This window comes from Furipterus horrens, unplaced genomic scaffold (assembly GCF_987537825.1).
Source record: "Furipterus horrens unplaced genomic scaffold, mFurHor1.1.pri manual_scaffold_3, whole genome shotgun sequence".
In the NCBI taxonomy this organism is placed as follows: domain Eukaryota; kingdom Metazoa; phylum Chordata; class Mammalia; order Chiroptera; family Furipteridae; genus Furipterus; species Furipterus horrens.
This window is the reverse complement of record NW_028327173.1, coordinates 179,057,557-179,077,459: the sequence shown is the minus strand read 5'-3', so window position 1 is coordinate 179,077,459 and position 19,903 is coordinate 179,057,557. Positions and strand designations below refer to the sequence as shown.

Here is a 19,903-nt window from a genome sequence, read left to right as displayed (position 1 = left end):
CTCTCTCGCACTTCCTTGTTTGGGATCGGAGGCCCCGCCCCCTGAGGAAGCCAGGAGTCTTATTCTTCTCTCGCAAAGTACGCGGGTGGACCCTAGATTTGAAGCGCGCGCCGCAGGCTGGTGGTTGTGTTTCCGCATGCAAACGACCGACAGCACGCTGGCGGTGCCCCGGCTGCCACCGCATGACCCGGGGACGCCGACGCTGTCCGTGGTGGACATGCACACGGGCGGCGAGCCCCTGCGCATTGTGCTGGCCGGGTGTCCGGAGGTGGTGGGTCCCACGCTGCTGGCCAAGCGGCGCTACATGCGCGAGCACCTTGACTATGTGCGGCGACGCCTCATGTACGAGCCCCGAGGACACCGGGACATGTACGGGGCCGTGCTGGTGCCGAGCGAGCTACCGGACGCGCACCTGGGCGTCTTGTTCCTGCATAACGAAGGCTACAGCTCGATGTGCGGTCATGCCGTGCTAGCGCTTGGCCGCTTCGCGCTCGACTTCGGGCTGGTGCCAGCGCCTCCGGCCACCGCCAGCGAGGCCCGCGTCAACATCCACTGCCCGTGCGGGCTGGTGGCCGCCTTCGTGGAGTGCGAGGGTGGCCTCAGCCGCGGCCAGGTGCGCTTCCACAGCGTCCCGGCCTTCGCGCTGGCGACAGGTAACCGAAGGGACTCTCCCAGCCCCTGGCTGCAACACGAGACACAACTAACTACGCTCTCTCACCGGGCTGGAACGCACACAGAGCAACTAACTCACCCGCATAGCCTTTGCAATTAATAAAAGGGTAATTCTAAGTCACTGCGGATGTGTGTCAGCATCTTAGCCTTCCGGATTTGTGCGATGCGGTGCGTGCAATTCCGTTATCCCCCAGGCTATCGGCCTGTGGTCTTAGGAGAGCCTTGAGAACTACAGAATTCCGCGTTTCTCTCTTAGTGCCTCGTTCCCCGCTTGTCAGGCATTCCTAGAGATTTCACAGTTGGGTAAAGCAAGGTCCGCTAGGGTCAAGGAAAGAGCAAAGAACAACCAATGTACCCGGGTTCCTGGCTGGCTCAGCAAACCCTTGCTAGACACACTATACTCCCTGAGAAGTTACTAAACGTGTTCTGAAAACTCAACTGTAAAAAGTGCTTCCCCACTTTTTGGGAGGAAATTAAATGAGAATGAACTAAACCATTTATAAATCGTTAAAATAGAGGTATCACTGCTCTTATTCTTTAAAAACAGAAACAGACTTTGCCTGGGTTCAAAGCCTGACAACCCTGTAGAGCTGTGAAACCTTAGTCAAATTACTTAACCTCTCTGGTCTATGCTTCGTGTGTTATCTCACTGAGGTTTTTGTGAGGATTAAATGAGTGTGTATAAGGCACTACTTAGAATTTAAACATATATTCCTAGAGTCAGACTACAAAATATATAAGGTTACTAGTTAGTTCTCTAGGTGTGCTGAGCCTTTGGGTTCCTCCGTACATAAACTATGTCATTTAAAATAGCTGTCTAATAACTATCATCCTTACATAGAGGAAAATCCCTCCAAAGGGCTGAATTCTATCAGTGACGACAAGTCATGGCTGGATGTGAGCTGGGAGCTAATTTAGTCCAGCCAAGAATATGGTTATCACCTCCTTTTTTCAAAGTCTTCAAGCCATGCAAATCATTGTTAGTTCAATCTCGATCCTCCTCTCAGATTTGAATTCCAGATTAGTCTGATTCTGAATGATGCCATAATAGCCCAGGCATTTTTCTGTCTTAGAGCAGATTGATGCCACTTTCTCCTTTATGAGAGAATAGTGTCACATCTGCATTGGAAGGGCACTTGAGGAACATAGGAGTTTATGTTTATTTAGGATTGCATCTCAAAACTCTCAACAGCTTAACTTGGCTCCCTAGGCCACCCCAGCAGCAGACAGGAAGCACTCTGGATTTTGTGGGAAATGACAGCAGGCAGCAGGGTCACCACTACCTCAATTTGGGATGGTGATGGCAGGGGCAGCCAACCCCGTTAAGCACAGTAGTTCCTGAGAGCATCACTGCATAACTACAACAATCAGTATTAATGGTCATTTTCAGTCATTAAAAAATGAAATCCTAAATTCTCTACTTAGAAATATACAAAGAAGGCGGGCTGGTATTGTTCAATCAAGATCACTGCTCTGCCCTCCCCCATCTCGGTAATCTTATGAAAGGGATTCTTTTCCTCCATGTCATGTCTGTAAAATGAAGATGACAATAGTACCCACCTCAGAGAATTGCTGAGTTCACCTCCACTCCACTTGCTAAAATGGAAGCTCCTGAGTTCTGTTCACTGTATTCAAGTGCTAGAACAGGAGGGAGTCAGCGTCTGTTGAACGAGTAACTAAAATGAAACTTGGAGGAGACTATGCTGATTGACAAATGTAAATATCTGGTCCTCTTAAGAGTCCTATTCCCATTGGAAATTAAACTTTTGGCTTTAATATGAACATTTATTGCATTTCTGATCTGTGCCAAGCACTCCCCACACATTATCACATGGAATTCTCAAAAGAAAGCTTGGGGGTGGGGCGTGGATAGCAATCCCATTTTACACACAAGGACACCAAGGCCACACTTAGCTTAGCTTTCTAGCAGTCCTTTATTTCCATCCAATTTCTTTTTCTCCTTTCATTAGATGTGCTTTTTATGTTGCACCAGCTTCCCGATAAAGACCTTTTTCATTCAGTTAACTGTTAAGTTCTGCAGATAGGTTATACTCTTTTGATGATAAATTTTCTGTGTTTTCACACATCACATGTAAAAGGGCTCTGTGGGCTAGTCTGTAAGTGATAGCATACTGGTGCCTTTGTATGACTGCGCAAACTCAGGAATACAAGAAATATTTTATTTTATTTCTCACAACTTAATTTCTGAATTTGAGACCCCACTCTGCTTAGCTCCATCCCTCTACTTGCTGCCCCTTTTCCTGATATATGTGTGAGCAAAGGTTTCTGAGAATAGCCAAGGCCTTGGAGAGGAGGATCTTTTGGTCCTAAGCTTTCACAGGTCACCAGAGAAGCATCATCCACCCCTTTCCATGTGACCCTTGCCCCTGTCTTCCTCTTCCTCACTGCCTCTCTCACACCCATAGCATCTCCATGGTGCTGTGGGGAAGACAGGTCCTCTGCCCTCAGGACCTTCAGCCTCTCTTCTCAACCCAGAGGCAGTTTCTCTATTGACCAGGAGAAGTATTTCTCCCTTCAGAACACTCCTTTGACAACTCTCTTTCCCCTGAGACCCTAGTTTTCTAAAATCTGCTTTCTCCCCTGCCATAAGCCTCCCCCAGAGGCTGTGATGACCAAGCCCACTTGAACTGGAGGAAGAGAGGAAAATACAAGAGTGGGGAAAAACAGTTTTAATATCTTGAAATACCACCTAGCCCCATTCCTTCGGAAATACATATTAATGATTTTGAACAACTGACCTCCAGGTGAAACTTTGGGTATGTTGGGCACTTAAAATACTCATTAAAACCCTTAAAATACTCATTAAAACTCTGATGCAAAATAATACCGCAAAAGTCAGTGATTTTACAATGGCTTTGTTCTTAGTATTTGCCTGCAGGATACTTCCATGCAATGAAATGTAAGTGAGTAAGTGTTTGTATATAACATATAGGGAAAATCTCGTTTTAAAATTTTTATTTTGACTTTAGAGCTGAATAAAACCATTCCTGCCCTGACCTGTGTTGCTCAGTTGATTGGGCTTTGTCCTGCAAAGAGAAAGGTTGCCAATTCGATTCCTGGTCAGGGCACATGCCTAGGATGTGGGTTTGGTCCCAGATTACAGCTGATCCATGTTTCTCTTCCTCTTTTTCTCCCTTCTCTTCCGTTCTCTCTAAAAAGAAAATATTTTTAAAAAATAAATAAAATAAAACTATTCCTAGTAGTATGAGAGGGGACCTACATTTTCCTTCACAATTTTCATACATTGACGTCCCAGTGTTTTCCTCTCTCTGCCTCTGTGATGTTTCCTAGAAAAAAGATCCTTAGAATAGTTAACAAATATGTCTGTACAATTTAAGAAAGTCATGACATTCATGTGTACAACTTATGCAAACATCAAATTAAAAACAGAAAGATGCAGTTAGCTGAAGGTTTATTATTTACTTGATGCTTACTCATTTTGAAGATGGATTTTGTTTCATTCCCTTTTATGATAGGAAGAAGACTCCCCCGCCCCCTGCAACGTACACACATGAAAAATTCTATGATTTTTATTGTTAAAATGCTAAAACAAACTTATTTTCAAACACACCTTTTTTAGATCTCCTGGTGGATGTTCCTGGTCACGGAAAGGTGGTAGTGGACATTGCATATGGTGGCGCATTTTATGCTTTTGTTAGTGCTGAAAAATTAGGACTTGATGTTTGTTCTGCGAAGACAAGGAACCTTGTGGATGCAGCAAGTGCAGTGACAGAAGCAGTGAAAGCTCAGGTCAGTATGATCGCTGCCATCAAAACAATTGCCTTTCTCTGTGGCATGAAGGAAATATAAATTACATGTTTATACAGAAACTTAAATAACTGTAATTTGTATTTAAATTAGTAGTAGTGCTAAGAATAGGGTACTGGTTTGAATCTTAGGCTCTAGAGCAAGACTACTTATGAATTCTAGCTTTGCCACTTATAACTTTTGTAACCTTGAGCAAGTTATGTAATCTCAGTGTGCCTCAGTTTTCCAATCTGTAAAATGGAAATTATGAAATACCTGCTTCGTAGGGAGTTATAAGACTAAGTCAATACATGTAAAGGACTTAGAACAGTGCCAAGTCCATAATAAATGTTTACTAATGATAACTATTATTAACTTTAATAATGCATATATACTAATATAATATGTGGTTACTTAAACATATACAAAATGTGTCATAGTATAGTGTTCCACGAATTTGAAATACATGTGTTTTGCCATATACGATCATTCTACAAAACTTGAAAATAATATAAAATACAGCTTACAAATAGATTTCATTAAGTCTAATCAGACTTTCTCTTATTTACAGAGAACATTAATTCCTGATTAGTGAATTTTTCTATATTGCTGAGAAGTTAGTTAAATAACTACTCAAGTAACTCTAGTTTTGGTTTGGGAAAACTATTCTGATAAAATCAGTTTAGAAAATAAACAAATCTAGAATATTCTTTCACTTCTAGCACCAGTCTGTCATTTTACCTTGAAATTGGGACCTACAAATAACTCATATACAGTATTTGAATGTTTCAGTATTTGATAATTTAATTATTATTCTAAGTAAAAAATAACTTGTGAAAAATAGTGTCTAATATACTTGTACTAATAATTATTTATGGGCCTATTAAACATATCTCAATCTTTAATGTAATTTATAACTTAAATAACAAAAATAAAATATATACTATATCCTTGCTCTAATTTATATTTCCAGAACTGTCAATACCAATATATAGAATTATTTTATTATTGTAACATCTGAAGCTCTGAATTTATATCTGTTCTCTGTTCCATTAAGCAGACAACTAATAGTTTGAATTAACAGTTTGGCATAAAATGATTTCACCTTGTTTTTAATGAAAGCAAAAGGAAAAGGCATAGTTTTCTTAATAGAAGTAATTTTGAACTTCTCATTGAAACCTGAACTTCTCACCAAGGTTGTGAAGGGTGGACTTGAGGGAGGAGGGATTTTGCAAAAAAATAGGAGAAAAAGTTTTATTAGGGCAGAATCGAGCAGAACTACTTTGTGAATTGCTGACCGTTCATGTGCTGATTTCAATTTAGGGAAGGCTTTGGGGTGGGGCTGAAGTTGGTATAATATAAATTCATCTTCATACATTCATTCTTTTAACACGCATTTACTTAACCAAGAACTTACTGTATGTCCGATACTATGCTAAATGCCGGAGGCACAGAGGAAGAATGAAGCCCACCTTCAAGGAGCTTGGTCAAGAGGGGGCAGCACACCTGTGAACAATGTGATGTTGGATGGTGCTGGGGTAGAGGTGGGGAGGAGGGGCTTTAAGAGAATGCAGAACAAAGATCTTATATGCAGGCCTCTTTAACGGGGTTATAAATGGACTCTTTGGATTCTAAGAATCCAAACCTATTCAACTGCTTTAAATGACAGGTAAGTGGTAGTGGGATGTACTGTCTATAAGGATACACATGGAAGTAAGATTATAGTCATCTCGGTCAAACTAGCAGAAGTTACCGAAGTCCAGGAAAAATTAAACAACCAGACCCCTGGGAAAAGGAAGTGGTGCACATTTGGGCCTGACCATGCTTTTCTGCTGATGTGACTTAGCTGTCCTTAGCCTGTTGTTTCTCTTACCTATCAGCATCTTATCCTTGTAACTTTTGCTTGTTTGTGGCTTCTCACAGTCTTTATCTCTATTAATGGTATTAACTTCAGCTCTAGATACTCATTACCTGATTTTTCCACATGATTCCCTTCAAGCTCCTGAGAGTAAGGATATGATTGTCTTAGCTCTTCCTGTTTGAGCAGCCATGGCCAGCCTGTGGATTGACCATCCTGGGCTGGGTACTTCAGAGTGTGTATGTTTAGGCAGTGTGTGTATAAAATAGGACTATTCCTTTAGTAGAGGCTATGTGCAAGGCAACTTCCTTAGGAAGGACTCAAAGTATGATAACAATCACAACTTTTAATAAAATTTTATTCATCTAGACAAAAATGTCATTTCTAGCATTTAGTGTCTTGACCCAAAAGGTATTTTTAAAATGATAAAGATGGAAAAGTTATTGTCTAACAGTACATATGTTATTTAAAGTATAAATTTGGCCCTGGCTGGGTAGCTTAGTTGGTTAGTTGGTTAGAGCATCGTCTCGATACACCAAAGTTGTGGGTTCAATCCCTTGTCAAGGCACATTTTAAGAATCAGCCAATGAATGCATAAGTAAGTGGAACAACAAATTGATGTCTCTCTCTGCCTTCCTTGCTCTCTTTAAAAAAATCAATCAATAAAATATATATATTCGAGTCAAAATATTTATTTTATATATGGTTGATAATTTTTTTTTGTTATTTGCAGTTTAAAATTACTCATCCTGATAGTGAAGACCTTGCCTTTTTATATGGGACTATATTGACAGATGGAAAAGATGCATATAGTGAGGAGCCAACCACCAACATTTGTGTGTTTGCAGATGAGCAGGTATTAAAACTATAATTTTTGGCACAAAAGCCATGCAATGTGAAACTGGAGCATTGTGCGCATGCTTATTTTCATTTATTCTGAAACAGGTTGACAGAAGTCCTACTGGCTCAGGAGTGACGGCCCGAATTGCCTTACAATATCACAAAGGGCTTTTAGAGCTGAACCAGACCAGAGCCTTTAAAAGCAGTGCAACTGGCTCAGTATTCACAGGGAAGGCTGTGAGGGTGAGTGACGCCCTTAGCGTCTGTAAATGCGTTACTTTTGAGACTGAAGAGGCATGAGTTGGATATGAAATGAGTTTTTCCATTCAGCATTCAGAAGAGAATTTTATAATAGTCCTGTAAAAACTGTTCAGCTAGGATATTGGTTCTCAAAGTGTGGTTTGAAAACCCCTGGGGGTTCCCAAGGTCCTTTTCATGGATCCACAAGGTCAAAACTATAATCATAATACCAAGACATTATTTGCCTTTCACTTTCATTCTCTCACGCGTGTACAGTGGAGTTCTCCAGAGGCTAAATGATGTGATATCCCAACTGACTGAATGCAGAAGCAGATATGAGGACCTAGCTGTTGTCTGTCAAGCCAGACATTCAATGTTTGCAAAAATGTCAAACAATGCCATTTTTGTCATTAAAGTTTTTTGGGTTTTTTTTTTGGCAAATGTTATTTTCACAAAAATTTGTTGTTTGTGTTAACATGTAATGAGTTTATTTTTTAAATGAATTAATGAACCAATATCTTTAATTACCAAAATAACAAATATTAATAGATATGACCTATGTAAACAAAAACTCTTTTGAGGTCCCCAAACCTTAAGGAGGTTTAAAGAGGTTCTGGGACCAAAATGTTTGAGAACCGTTAAATCAGGGTGTGGATTTTTGTTTGTTCGTTTTCATACTATGAGAGTGTTTCATTTTATAAGAGGATGTGAAAGTCCTGAAAAGTTGGGGGAAGTAGAATTTTTTTAATGTAATCAAATATTAAACATGCTGATAGAGCTAATTAATGAATTTACTCATATTAATAAATGAAATCTACAGGATGACTTATTTACATCTAATAAATGAATCTACTCATAGAGTCCTTTAACATAGCAATCTATCTTAATAAAGACTTTTATATCCTAATGTAGCAATTTTTAAAATTTGTTTTTCTAAATATTAAATATTCTTTAAGTTAGGCATTCCTATATAATACATGACCTTATGAGATACCAAACCACTTATGTGGTATACAAAAATTTAGAATACATTGTCTCAGGTCTGCAATTGAAGATAAAATAATAATTACAACATTTATTGGATGTTTCGCTACATGTCAATTTCCAAGTTAAGCACTTTGTACTTTATGTATTCCATCTCATTTAATTCTCACAGAAGTCCTAGGAAGTTGGTGCTATTATCATTCTTTTTTCACAGGTGATAAATTGAAGTTTTCAAGAGCTTAGATAATTTGCCAAAGGTCAAAGAGTAACAGATCCAGACTAGGAACATGGGTCTTTCTGAGCAGACCCCACACTGTAAAGCATTACATTATATTGCTAGTAGACAAAGCAAGTTTTCAATGAGGCTTTATATTATAGCAGCTTTATAAAAAGATAATAAGATACTCTACCTTAACTTAATAATTGATGTTTAAGATTCAGTTATTCTCATTTAAAAAAATTAGAAAATAAAGACACTCCGTAGTTAAGATCTGAAGTTATTTATTTAATAATTATTAATCATACTTGCCAGAACATCCTCACTTGCACCACTGACCTTTTCTCTCTGTCTGGGCTCTTTCAGGCTCTCTGACAGTATCTCCTTCTCTTTCCAGGCTCCAGCCTCCCCTCCCTGCCCTTCCATTTAGAGGTCCCCAGCATTTTATCCTTAGCTTCCTTCTCATCTCATCTGCAGTTTAATGCCCCTGGGCAATTTCACCCACTTCTGAAGCTTCAACTCCCAGTCACCCACTTCCAAACCTCCCTCCCTGCCGGGCCTGCCCTGGGCCTCTCTCCTGAGTCTAACACTCATATTCCCAACTGTCCAGTAAATTCATCTGGAAATTATCGCTGAGATATCGTAAACTCAACTTGTTAAATAGTCCTCCCTCCCTCCCTCCCTTCCATCCTTCCTTCCTATACATGCTTCTCCTGCCTTATTTCCCATCTTGGTTAATGGTAGAGCCAGCTTTGCTTTTGAACTAAAAGCTGTAGTCACATTTAACTTATCCCTGTTCCTCACTTCCCACATACATCAGTGCCCAGGCCTGTCAGTTCTACCCCCAAAGTATCTCTATATTTTGTTTTTCTCCATCCTCACTAAAAATTACCCTAGTGACTTTAGATTCTATCAATGAATTAAGCTTCCTTTTAACAGGGTTCTAGGTGTTTAGTTTCTCTCCTCTCTAGTTTGTCTCCCACTCTGCAGCTTAACTGATGTAAAACACTGACCTGATCAGGTTGCTCTCCGCTCATTGCCTATTGAATTAACTCTTGGGTTTTCTTTAAAATGATAAATATCAACAAGAGGACTTAAAGCCAGATACAATATGAATGCAGTATTTTGGTATTGTACTCCTTTCATCTTTTTTTTTTTTTTTTCCAGGAAGCAAAATGTGGCGACTTTAATGCTGTTATAGTGGAAGTATCTGGACAAGCCCATTACACAGGTACAGCACGTTTTATAGTGGAAGGCGATGACCCACTGAAGGATGGATTTCTTCTCAAGTGACTTCGATGACTTTTAAAGGCTTTCTTTCTAAAGCAATTTTTATCTATAAGTAATTTTTATCTGAATTAAGTAGAAACCCAAATTGTATGTGTAAGCCAACTTCCATTCTTTCTAAAATAGTACACTGTGGTTAAACATAAAGTCATTACACCTCATATTCACATATATATAGGTATAAATCTCATGTCTAGCATACACAATGCCAAAAATTCAAAATATTTTTCTAGTTATTAACATATCAGATAAAATGAAAACCTTAGTTCTTGTTTTAAAAAATTGCTCTATGGCCTGGCTGCTGTGGCTCAGTGGATTGAGCGTCAGCCTGCAAGCCAAGTGTCGCTGGTTCGATTCCCAGTCAGGGCACATGACTAGGTTGCACGTCAGGTCCCCAGTTGGGGGCGCGAGTGAGAGGCAACCACACAGTGATGTTTCTCTCCCTCTCTTTCTCCTTTCCCCTCTCTCTAAAAATAAATACATAAACAAATAAATAAATAAATTATTTAAAAAAATTACTCTATGGTAATTAATATTTTGTACTAAATGCTCTTTGCATAATAGTTTGAATTGTAGCCTTTGAAACAATGACTCTTACCAGTTCATTATTTTAGTCTTACAGTTTTTGAATAAAATAATGCCCTCTCTCTAAGCAGTTTGTAAGGGAGACGGGATATTATAAAGTACCCAATACTTAACATACATACCCTGGGAAGGAGTGGGTTGGGCCAGCTTCTTTGGGTACATGTTATAGCTGCTGCCAGGTGCTCTCTGTCCTGCAAAACCAGTTCCTACCCCAGATAACTGAAGTCCATAAATTGATGTGAAAAGACCAACTTATAATTAGACTTTTGATATATCTTTAAGGCTTTTATGAAAGGGGCTGTGTATTGCATTGTTGAAATATGGGTACATATAGAAATCAATCAGTGAATCACTATAGTGGGACAAGTCTCATACTCTACCAACTACATGCCAGGTAAATTCAAAACATGAAAGAAATGTTAACTCTTGTTATTCTTGCTAGTAAATTGTGAGCCTGTTAAAAATAAACTTGATCATTATCAGTCATTATAAAATGAAGTGATGCTCTCAATATTCATTAGACTTTGTTGTGAAGTAAGCAGTAATTTTTTTCCTGAGCAGACAGGAATTGAAATAATTCATTCATTTTAACTGGCCTTGCCATCCAGCAAGTCTGTATAGACCCAGTTATTAGGTCTGTGATAGAATTATCTGATCCAAATTACACACAAAAATAATGTTTTCCACTTATTCTCTATAATATTCTATGGTAAAGAACTCACTTCTCTCTAAAAAAAAAGACACTATCACTAACCTTCTCCCTCTTTTATCAACACTCTGCTTTCTCAGGGAAAGTGTTTATCCCTGGAGTATAGCCTTGCTGGGACTACCGGGCAAGGGGTACGCCAATCAGGCTCGTTACCCCTGCACCTGGGATCTTGAGAGAAATGACATCAGGTCTAACAAATGGCTCAAACAGACTTATTCCAACAGTGCCCTAAAGAGATCACCTTCAATTTGTTTCTGCTATCTCTACCCACAGCTGCCCTGACTTCTCTTGTTCTTGGGGCTGGCTATTAAGACTGTCCTTTTGTAATCTGAACTTGCCCTGTCCTTACAGTAAATTCCTTTCCTGCTTAAGGGAGACAGTGCCCTATTTGTATTGCTTATATCCAAATACCCTAATCCATATACTACCGCCTTAAAATGTCTTCTTCCTGTTGTAAATGCCTGAGTTCAGACTCTTTCATTTCTTCCCTGGGCCATTACAATGCCTTTTCTTAACTGGTCTCCCAGTTGCCAGATTCTTCTCTGATAGTCAACCAAAAAACTTTTTTTTTTTTTCTGTTTCTAGCAGTTTTCCAGAGTGCTAAGTGCTAGGAATCTAATAAAAAGCCAAACAAAGTCCTAGTCTTCACAGAGCCTACAGTCTACCACGGGAGGCAAGTAATAGTCAGAAAAACATAATTATAGACAGTGGTACGTCCTCCAAGCCAAGAAAGTCTTCCCCTGGGAGACTAATATTCATTCAGAGATAGGGATTCTACAGGGCTGGGGGAAGACATTGTAGGGGAGCTTTCCCATCAGAAGGGATGGCAGGTGCGGATGTCCTAGGGAAATTGCAAAAGGCCAGGGGGAGCAAAAAAGAAGGAAAGTGACCCAAAATGAGACTAGAGAGGAAGTAAGTGTGAAATCATGCAGTGCCTTGTAATATTAAGGATTGGGCCCTTATCCTAAATTAAACGGAGAAAACCATTAGAGTGTTTAAATAAAGGAGTGGCATGATCAAGTTTGTTCTGCTTAAAAGACTATTGTGCTGCCCTGGCTGGTGTGGCTCAGTCGGTTGGGCCTTGTCCTAAAGTGAATGGTTGCCTAGGTTGCGGTTTCAGTGGCCAGCTGGGGCAGAAGGCTGCTAATGAACGTTTCTCTCTCACATTGATGTTTCTCTTCCTCTCTTTCTCCCTCGCTTCCCCTCTCTCTAAAACAAACAAACAGACAGACAAATAAAATTAATTTTAAAAATCGAAAAAACAAAGAGCATTCTGCCTCTACTGTGGAGAGGGGCTGGATGTGGGGAGGCCCAGTTAGGAGGTGAGAGTAGTAGTCCAAAGAGACTATGACAGCTAGGACTCAGGTGGAGGATTAAGTGATGGAAGAAATGAATGGATACAAAGATATTTAACAAGTAAAATTCCCAGGTCTTGGTGATTGGACATGGCTGGTGATAAGGAAGAGAAATTTATCTAGAAAGAACCCTAAGTGTTTGGCGAGTACACTAGATGGAAGGTGGTGCCACTTTTTGAGATATAAAATATTGAGGACCAAGGTTTTTAAGAAGGATCATGAATTGCATTTTGGTCATGTTGCATTTGAGGTGCTTGTGCACCTCAAGGGGTGATGCCAAGTAGCAATATATATGGTTTGGGGCTGGAGACATAATTTAAAGTTGTGAAAATACATATTTCATAGCTGTGGGTGTGAGTGAGATGAGGGAGAAAGTCCAGAGCTGTGCAGGACTGGGCCTTGATGGCCTCTAGAATTTAAAGGTGGGCGGGGGAGGAGAACTGGTTGAGGACATGGAGGCAAACAAGGAAGGAGGGGAACCGGGAGTATGTGAGGTCGCTCTTGTCTTTCTGAACCATACCTGACTATGGGCATCTCTTGTTTAGACTCCTTCCATGGCAAGTGCCATTACCCCATCTTCCCCCAATGAAGTTCAATCTCTGTAACACTGCAACAAGGCCTTTCTAAGAAGACCCCAATCTGTTTTTATTACTTATTCCCCTCTTCACTCCCTATTCCCATGTATCCTAAGATACAGAAACTTCTCACCAGTACCCAATAGTAAAGTACTTACATACTAAACTTCAGACTTTGCACATGCATCAAACATCCTTTCTTTCTTCCTTCCTTCCTTTCTCTCTCTCTCTCTCTCTCTCTCTCTCTCTCTCTCTCTTTCTCTCTCTCTCTCCTCTCTCTCTCTCTCTTTCTCTCTCTCTCTCTCTCTCTCTCTCTCTCTCTCTCTCTCTCTCTCTCTCTCTCTCCCCTCTCTCTCTCTTCTTTCTTTCTTTCAGCAGGGGTGAGGGAGAGTCCAAAGTCACTTCTTGTTTGAAGTCTTCATCAGCTACCCTAGGAAGAATTAGTCACTTCCATATAATTTAATTTCCATATATTTTTTTAAAACATGACATTGTAATATATTTCTGTTTACCTAAGATTATAAGGTTCTTTCAGCTAGAATCCTTATTGATTGCTTCTAAAACTTAGTGCAGAGAAGATTTGCTAAATACATTAATCTATTATGTTTTTGTCTTAATTCAGTGGTTCTCAGTTGGGCTGATTCCCCCTACCCTCCATCCCTGGAGGTATTTGGCAATATCTGGCAAACTTTTAGTTGTCACTGCAGGCATCTTGTGGATAGAGGCTAGGGATACTGCTAAACATCTGTAATGCATAGGGTAGCCCCCACAACAAAGAATTATTTGTCTCAAACTGTCGATTCTATGCAGAGGCTGAGAAACCCAGTCTTGGTCTACCACCTTAAATGAACTCCTATTTATGCTGCAAATTTCCAGTAGGAGATTTTTCCTCCCTGAAATAAATGATCAAAATACTAATGTCATTGATTTTAAGATCAGCAAACGTACTAACCATTCTTTAGCACAGTGATTCTCAAACTTGACTTTGTATCAGAATCACTTGCTGGTCATGTGGCTGGGCCCCACCCCAGAATTTCTGATTCAGATTTGGGTTGGGGCCTTAGAATGTACATTTCTAACAAGTTTCCCAGGTCATACTGATGCAGCTGGTCCAGGGTCCATGCTTTACAAACCACAGCCTTATAGAACCTGAGGGTTGGGCACACTTCTCCCCATTAGAGGCCATGTCCAGAAGCTTCCCTGGGCAGTCAGGCTCTTCCTGTTCCTGTATCTCCCAACCAGATACCTACCCCGGAGCTGCATCTGTGGTAACTGCCTAGTTGTCAGCACCTTAGACTCAAAAACACCTCTCATTTCAGATAACTGATGGAGTCCAGGCCACAAGGCAAGGAACAATTGCCCTCCCTTCTCCGCCTACAGCTGTGTACACCAGTTATGGTCCCAAAATCTGACTTTAAAACAAGGTGAGATCCTGCCTCCAAGATCCACATCCTAGCTTTTCAGACCACCTGTGTCAGAATCACCTGTGGGGTTTAGAGTCATGGGCATGTCCTCAGGAATCCTGGGAGTCAACCAGTGAATTTGCATTTTAATGAGCACAGTATATCAGTGGTTCTCAAAGTGTGATCCTCAGACCCGCAACATCATCGCCACCTGGGAACTTGTTAGAGCTGCAAATTCTAGGCTAGGCCCCCAGACCCACTGAATCTGAAACTCTGGGTGTGGGTCCAGTCACTTGTTTCAGCAAGAACTCTAGGTGATTCTGTTCCACACTCAAGTTTGAGAACACCCGGTTTAAATTATTCTGCCCCGCAAATTTAATATCTTCGGATGTGGATAGTTCTTCACTTTGGGTTCTTGTTTCCTACCCTACCCATATCTGCCGAAAACACCCACAGGGGGCAAAACGTCCCCCACCAAGGCCTCCCTGTAAGACATACGTATCCAAGACGGAGCTTGAAAATGAACCCTTGTTGAATGTGGTCATTTATATGAGGGCCACTCCTGCTTTACCTGGCCAGACAGTGGTCCATGCGGAGGTCGATCTGGCACTCTCCGAAGCCCAGACGGGGGCTGAATAACCTCGCGGGGAGGTGAAGTTGTGTGCAGGCTTTTCTGAAGGTGCTTGGCCTGTGTCCCGCCCCACGCTCCTGCGTAAACAGGCGGTTCCCTCGGCAACGCCTGGAACCCACGTTAAAGGCTCCACGGGGTCCGGGGCAACGGCCACCCCTCCGGCCGCCCCCGAATACCGGCAGTGGCCTCTCGCCCGTGCCCGAGCCACCATACGGCTTGCGGCCGCCTCTCCTGGTGCGGGATGAGCAGCCCCGCGGCGGCCCCGGAACCCCATGGAGCAGCCACCGCCGCCGGGCCGCCAGCCGGTGTGCACGGCCTTGTCAGACAGCCCACGTTCCGGCGCCCCCTCCGCGGCCGGCACCCCTGGCGGGACTTCGTCCGCGGACACGGCGGCAGCCGTGCTCTCCTTCAGCACCGCGGCTACCGCGGCGGCCGAGGCGCTGGGGAACCGGAGCGACGGGAGCGAGGAAGACGTCACTGGCGCCTCCGCTGGCGGCAGCTTCGGCTGGCAGGGGGCGGCGGGGGTGGAGGGGAGGCCGCTGCTGCCGCCCGGGGTGGCGGTGGCGGCCCAGGCGCTCGTCCTCCTGCTCATCTTCCTGCTGTCTAGCCTGGGCAACTGCGCGGTGATGGGAGTGATCGTGAAGCACCGGCAGCTCCGCACCGTCACCAACGCCTTCATCCTGTCCCTCTCCTTGTCGGATCTCTTTACGGCGCTGCTCTGCCTGCCCCCCGCCTTCCTGGATCTCTTCACGCTGCCCGGGGACTCAGCGCCCGACCCCGCCGCCTCCGCTGGGTCCTGGCACGGCTTCTGCGCAGCCAGCCGTTTCTTCAGCTCGTGCTTCGGCATCGTATCCACGCTTAGCGTGGCCCTCATCTCGCTGGACCGCTACTGCGCCATCGTGCGGCCGCCCCGGGAGAAGATCGGTCGCCGCCGCGCGGTGCAGCTGCTGGCCGGCACCTGGCTGGTGGCCCTGGGCTTCTCCTTGCCCTGGGAGCTGCTCCACACATCCCGGGAGCCCCCGGCGGCGCAGAGCTTCCACCGCTGCTTGTACCGGACGTCCCCGGACCCCGCACAGCTGGGCGCAGCTTACAGCATAGGGTTGGTGGTCGCATGCTACCTACTGCCTTTCCTGCTCATGTGCTTCTGCCACTATCACATTTGCAAGGCGGTGCACCTGTCAGATGTGCGCGTGCGGCCCGTGACCACCTATGCACGCGTGCTGCGCTTCTTCAGCGAGGTGCGCACGGCCACCACGGTACTCATCATGATCGTCTTCGTCATCTGTTGCTGGGGACCCTACTGCTTCCTGGTGCTGCTGGCTGCTACCCATCAAGCCCAGGCCACGCATGCCCCCTCGCTCCTCAACGTGGTGGCTGTCTGGCTGACCTGGGCCAATGGGGCCATCAACCCTGTCATCTATGCCATTCGCAACCCCAGCATATCGATGCTCCTAGGGCGCAGTCGGGAAGAGGGTTACCGGACTAGGAACACGGACGCTTTCCTGCCCAACCAGGGCCGGGACCTGCAGGCCAGAAGGCGCAATCGCCTTCGAAAGCGCTATGACAACCGGCTGCGGGCCTGCAGCAGTATGACTTCTTCCAATCCGACCAGCGGGGTGGCTGTGGACGTGGCCTTGTGGGCTCGCAAAAATCCTGTTCTACTTTTCTGCCGGGAAGGGCCACCAGAACCTGTGGCAGCATTGGCCAAACAGCCTAAATCTGAAGTAGGGGATACCAGCCTCTAAGAAGGATTGGCATGCACAGCTTGTGAAGGCAGATTTTTACCTGCTTTGTTTAATGACACAGAATTCTGGGGAGAATTGTGTCTTTCTTAAAACCAAACATTTAAAGAAGATACAGAGGAGGCTACCCAACTTCCCCCAAACTACATACAAGACAATGCCCCGTTCTTCAAAAGTGTCAAAGGGAATGTAAAATGCAAACATTAAAATAATCTTTAACCACACAACCAAGCATTGTGAACTGTAAGTGCCGAAATGTCTAAAATGAAATTCACAATTACTGAAAAGCTCATATTACAGGAATCACACTGTGAAACAAACAAAATTATTGAATGCAATCAGTATTTGTGCAAACACGTAGAGTTTCGGGAAAGAATAGAGACCCTCGGAATTGCTTACCACCCTTCTAAATCACCAGCATTCAACAAAACTTCAGATTTCTAGAACATGTTACTCTGACACATGCATTGGGCACTTAGATTGGGAGCAGAAAATTCTCATCTGTACACACTTTGGTGTATTCTAAAATCTTTGTGGGAAATTTAAAATTCATATCCCATATAAAACCATTGTAGGATTTTTAAAAGGTGGTTTATTATCGTAAAATCTAATCTTCTGAAGTATGAAAATAAAAAAGTGTGGCTGTTTTAAAAAAGTATTCAAAGATTATATTATACTTAAAACTAATGTTCCTCAACCTACCCTCAAAATTACCTGCCCTGTCCAGCTTTGGGGCTTTACCCTTACTCTAACCTGCTATTTTGTTTCTAATAAATTGGGGGAGGCCCCTCTCAGAATGCTTTCGCAGTTGAAAAAATAAATTTCATGGTAGAAAATCTTTGTCTTTTGAGGTAAAATAATTTTTTGGGTGCAGCCAGAAATGTAACTTGAAGTCAGGTTGATTGAATCAGGTGAATCAATGAATATATGTGTGTGTGTGTGTGTGTGTGTGTATAAAAGCTCTGTAAAGTAATAAGATTTCACTTTCTTATATGGTTTTTAGCTAGCTAAAGATGTTTCCTAAGAGGAATTCTAAAAATATTTTGAGAATTGGTCCCATTCTTGGAATAAACATAGAGCTTTCCAAGAGGATCATACTCTTCTACATTTGGAAGTTTGGGTACTTTTTTCTTTTTCAATGGACCGTACCCTGGCTGGTGTGGCTCAGTGCATTGAGTGCTGGCCTGCAAACCAAAAGGTTGCAGGTTTGATTCCCAGTCAGGGCATGTGCCTGAGCTGTGGGCCAGGTCGTGGGAGACGGGGAAAGGCAGTTGATCGATGTATCTCTCTCGTACATCGAAGTTTCCATTCCTCCCTCGCTTCCCCTCTCTCTAAAAATAAATAAAATCTTTTAAAAAATTTATAAAATGATCCTTGCTTTATAATGTCATTTTCCTAAAATAATGCAGTCTTTATTAGAAAGGGAGACAAGGTATATGGAATTATTATATAATATAATACGGTCTTAATAACTTAGGCAAGTCAGAGAGGTACTTCAATCAAGGTATAGAGATATCTTTAGAAAGGTGTAAAACAAAGATGCTTTTAAAAAATTCAAAAGCATAATTCAAGATTTATGTGTATAAAATTTCATTAAAAGTCACTCATTTTATTCAGATTTTCATAAGATATTTTTGTGTTTTCTCCTTCTTTCTTTCCTTTCCTCCATCCTGCCCCTCTTTTCTTCAATATTTCATAGCCTTAATTGAATAAGTACTTAAACTAGATATGAAACATCAGCTATCATATAAAGATTTTAATGTGAAATAGCCACCTTTTTTCTTGTAAAGTATTTAAAGATGTTTATTGTACTTAAGTTTTTGTGTGATAGGTGGGTGTATGTCATTATTTTGTAATCAAAAGTTGAAATATACACTTATGTCAGAACTAAATATGTTTTAATTCTTTTTCTTCTCAAGGCATCATCATAATAGGAAGTTTATAAGTTATCTGTCTGTATATATCTTGCTACACTCAATGTAGTACAAAGCAGATGAGATAACCTCTCCTCTTCAGTAGTTGTTATAAAACATATACTGACTTAATGCAGCCAAACAAGCATTTAACAGATATCTACAGTATTTTCCTATTAAAAGCAAAAAAGTTGTGTATTTTTTGGCATTGTGAGAAAATGGAAGTCATGTATATGATTTGGAGAGAAACGATTTAAAAAAATCTTCCAGTTATGAATGGTATCACAGGAAAGGAATTCAGCAACTGTGAATAAAGGGCAGAAAAAGAGTTAGAGATCTTGGGGGAAGGAGGTGAGCAAGTTGCAAAATAGGATACTGCCTGGGACAAAGAATTGAAGGAAGGTATTTCGTAAATGTGTGTAATAAATAAACATGAAAAGGGATAAACTGCATGGTGAATGAAGAGAACATCTGAGAGATTGGAAGTAAGAAGCTGGAGGCTTGAAGGACTTTAAGAGAGAAAAGAAATTTCCACCCTAACTCTTGGTGGGGAGTGGTAGTACATTTTAGGAAAGGGATGGCCTGGGGAAGAGACCATATGCTAATGGCTGACAAGAATGGGAGGAGAAAAAAAGAGAAAGTTGTTAATAACTTACTGAACAATCTAGAGTGTTGGGTTGTGTTTAATTTAAGGCTATACAACTGGTCAGTGATATAACTAGTCAGTGATGGAGGCACAGTCTTTCTGGGCTCAGAGCCCTATGCTCCCTTCTCTACCCTCTGTCCCCACAAAGGTCAATGGTAAGGGAAACTAAGGATGAGAAGTTGTGGTACTATCATCATCATTGTCATCAACTGCTTTTATTTCCTACTTGACATTGGGCAACTTCCTGGGTACAAAGGCTACTTTAAAAAAGGTAGAAATCATAGTACCTACCTCAAGAAGGCTTACAGCTTAATTAAGGACATTGTACTTTATACACCTTGCCCAATCAGGAGATTTTAGTTCACCTGTGGGGAAGAAAAGGTGCAGTATTTTTAGAAGTAGTTATCATAAGTGATAGATTTGGAAGCAAAAGACATGTAGATAAAGGCCAGCTACCAATCTGGTCCAGTTGTAAATA

At 42.1% G+C, this 19,903-nt stretch overlaps 2 protein-coding genes and 1 long non-coding RNA gene across 3 annotated transcripts; 2 read left to right on the top strand and 1 right to left on the bottom strand.

The window, feature by feature from the left end:
* The first annotated feature begins 40 nt into the window (after positions 1-40).
* L3HYPDH (trans-L-3-hydroxyproline dehydratase) lies at positions 41-10,384 on the top strand. Its single transcript, XM_090270939.1, has 5 exons — positions 41-653; positions 4,274-4,443; positions 7,032-7,154; positions 7,244-7,381; positions 9,747-10,384. Exons 1-5 carry the CDS (start codon positions 137-139, stop codon positions 9,870-9,872), a joined length of 1,074 nt encoding a protein of 357 aa, XP_090127065.1. The 5' UTR covers positions 41-136; the 3' UTR covers positions 9,873-10,384.
* Positions 3,634-5,613, bottom strand: LOC150016851 (uncharacterized). Its single transcript, XR_016509833.1, has 3 exons — positions 5,546-5,613; positions 4,265-4,481; positions 3,634-3,844 (listed from the first exon to the last, which is right to left on the bottom strand). It is a non-coding gene; the product is annotated as an uncharacterized LOC150016851 (long non-coding RNA).
* A 4,841-nt stretch (positions 10,385-15,225) lies between the features above and the next one.
* On the top strand, positions 15,226-18,533 carry GPR135 (G protein-coupled receptor 135). Its single transcript, XM_090270938.1, has one exon. It carries the CDS (start codon positions 15,397-15,399, stop codon positions 16,867-16,869), a length of 1,473 nt encoding a protein of 490 aa, XP_090127064.1. The 5' UTR covers positions 15,226-15,396; the 3' UTR covers positions 16,870-18,533.
* The last annotated feature ends 1,370 nt before the right edge of the window (positions 18,534-19,903 follow it).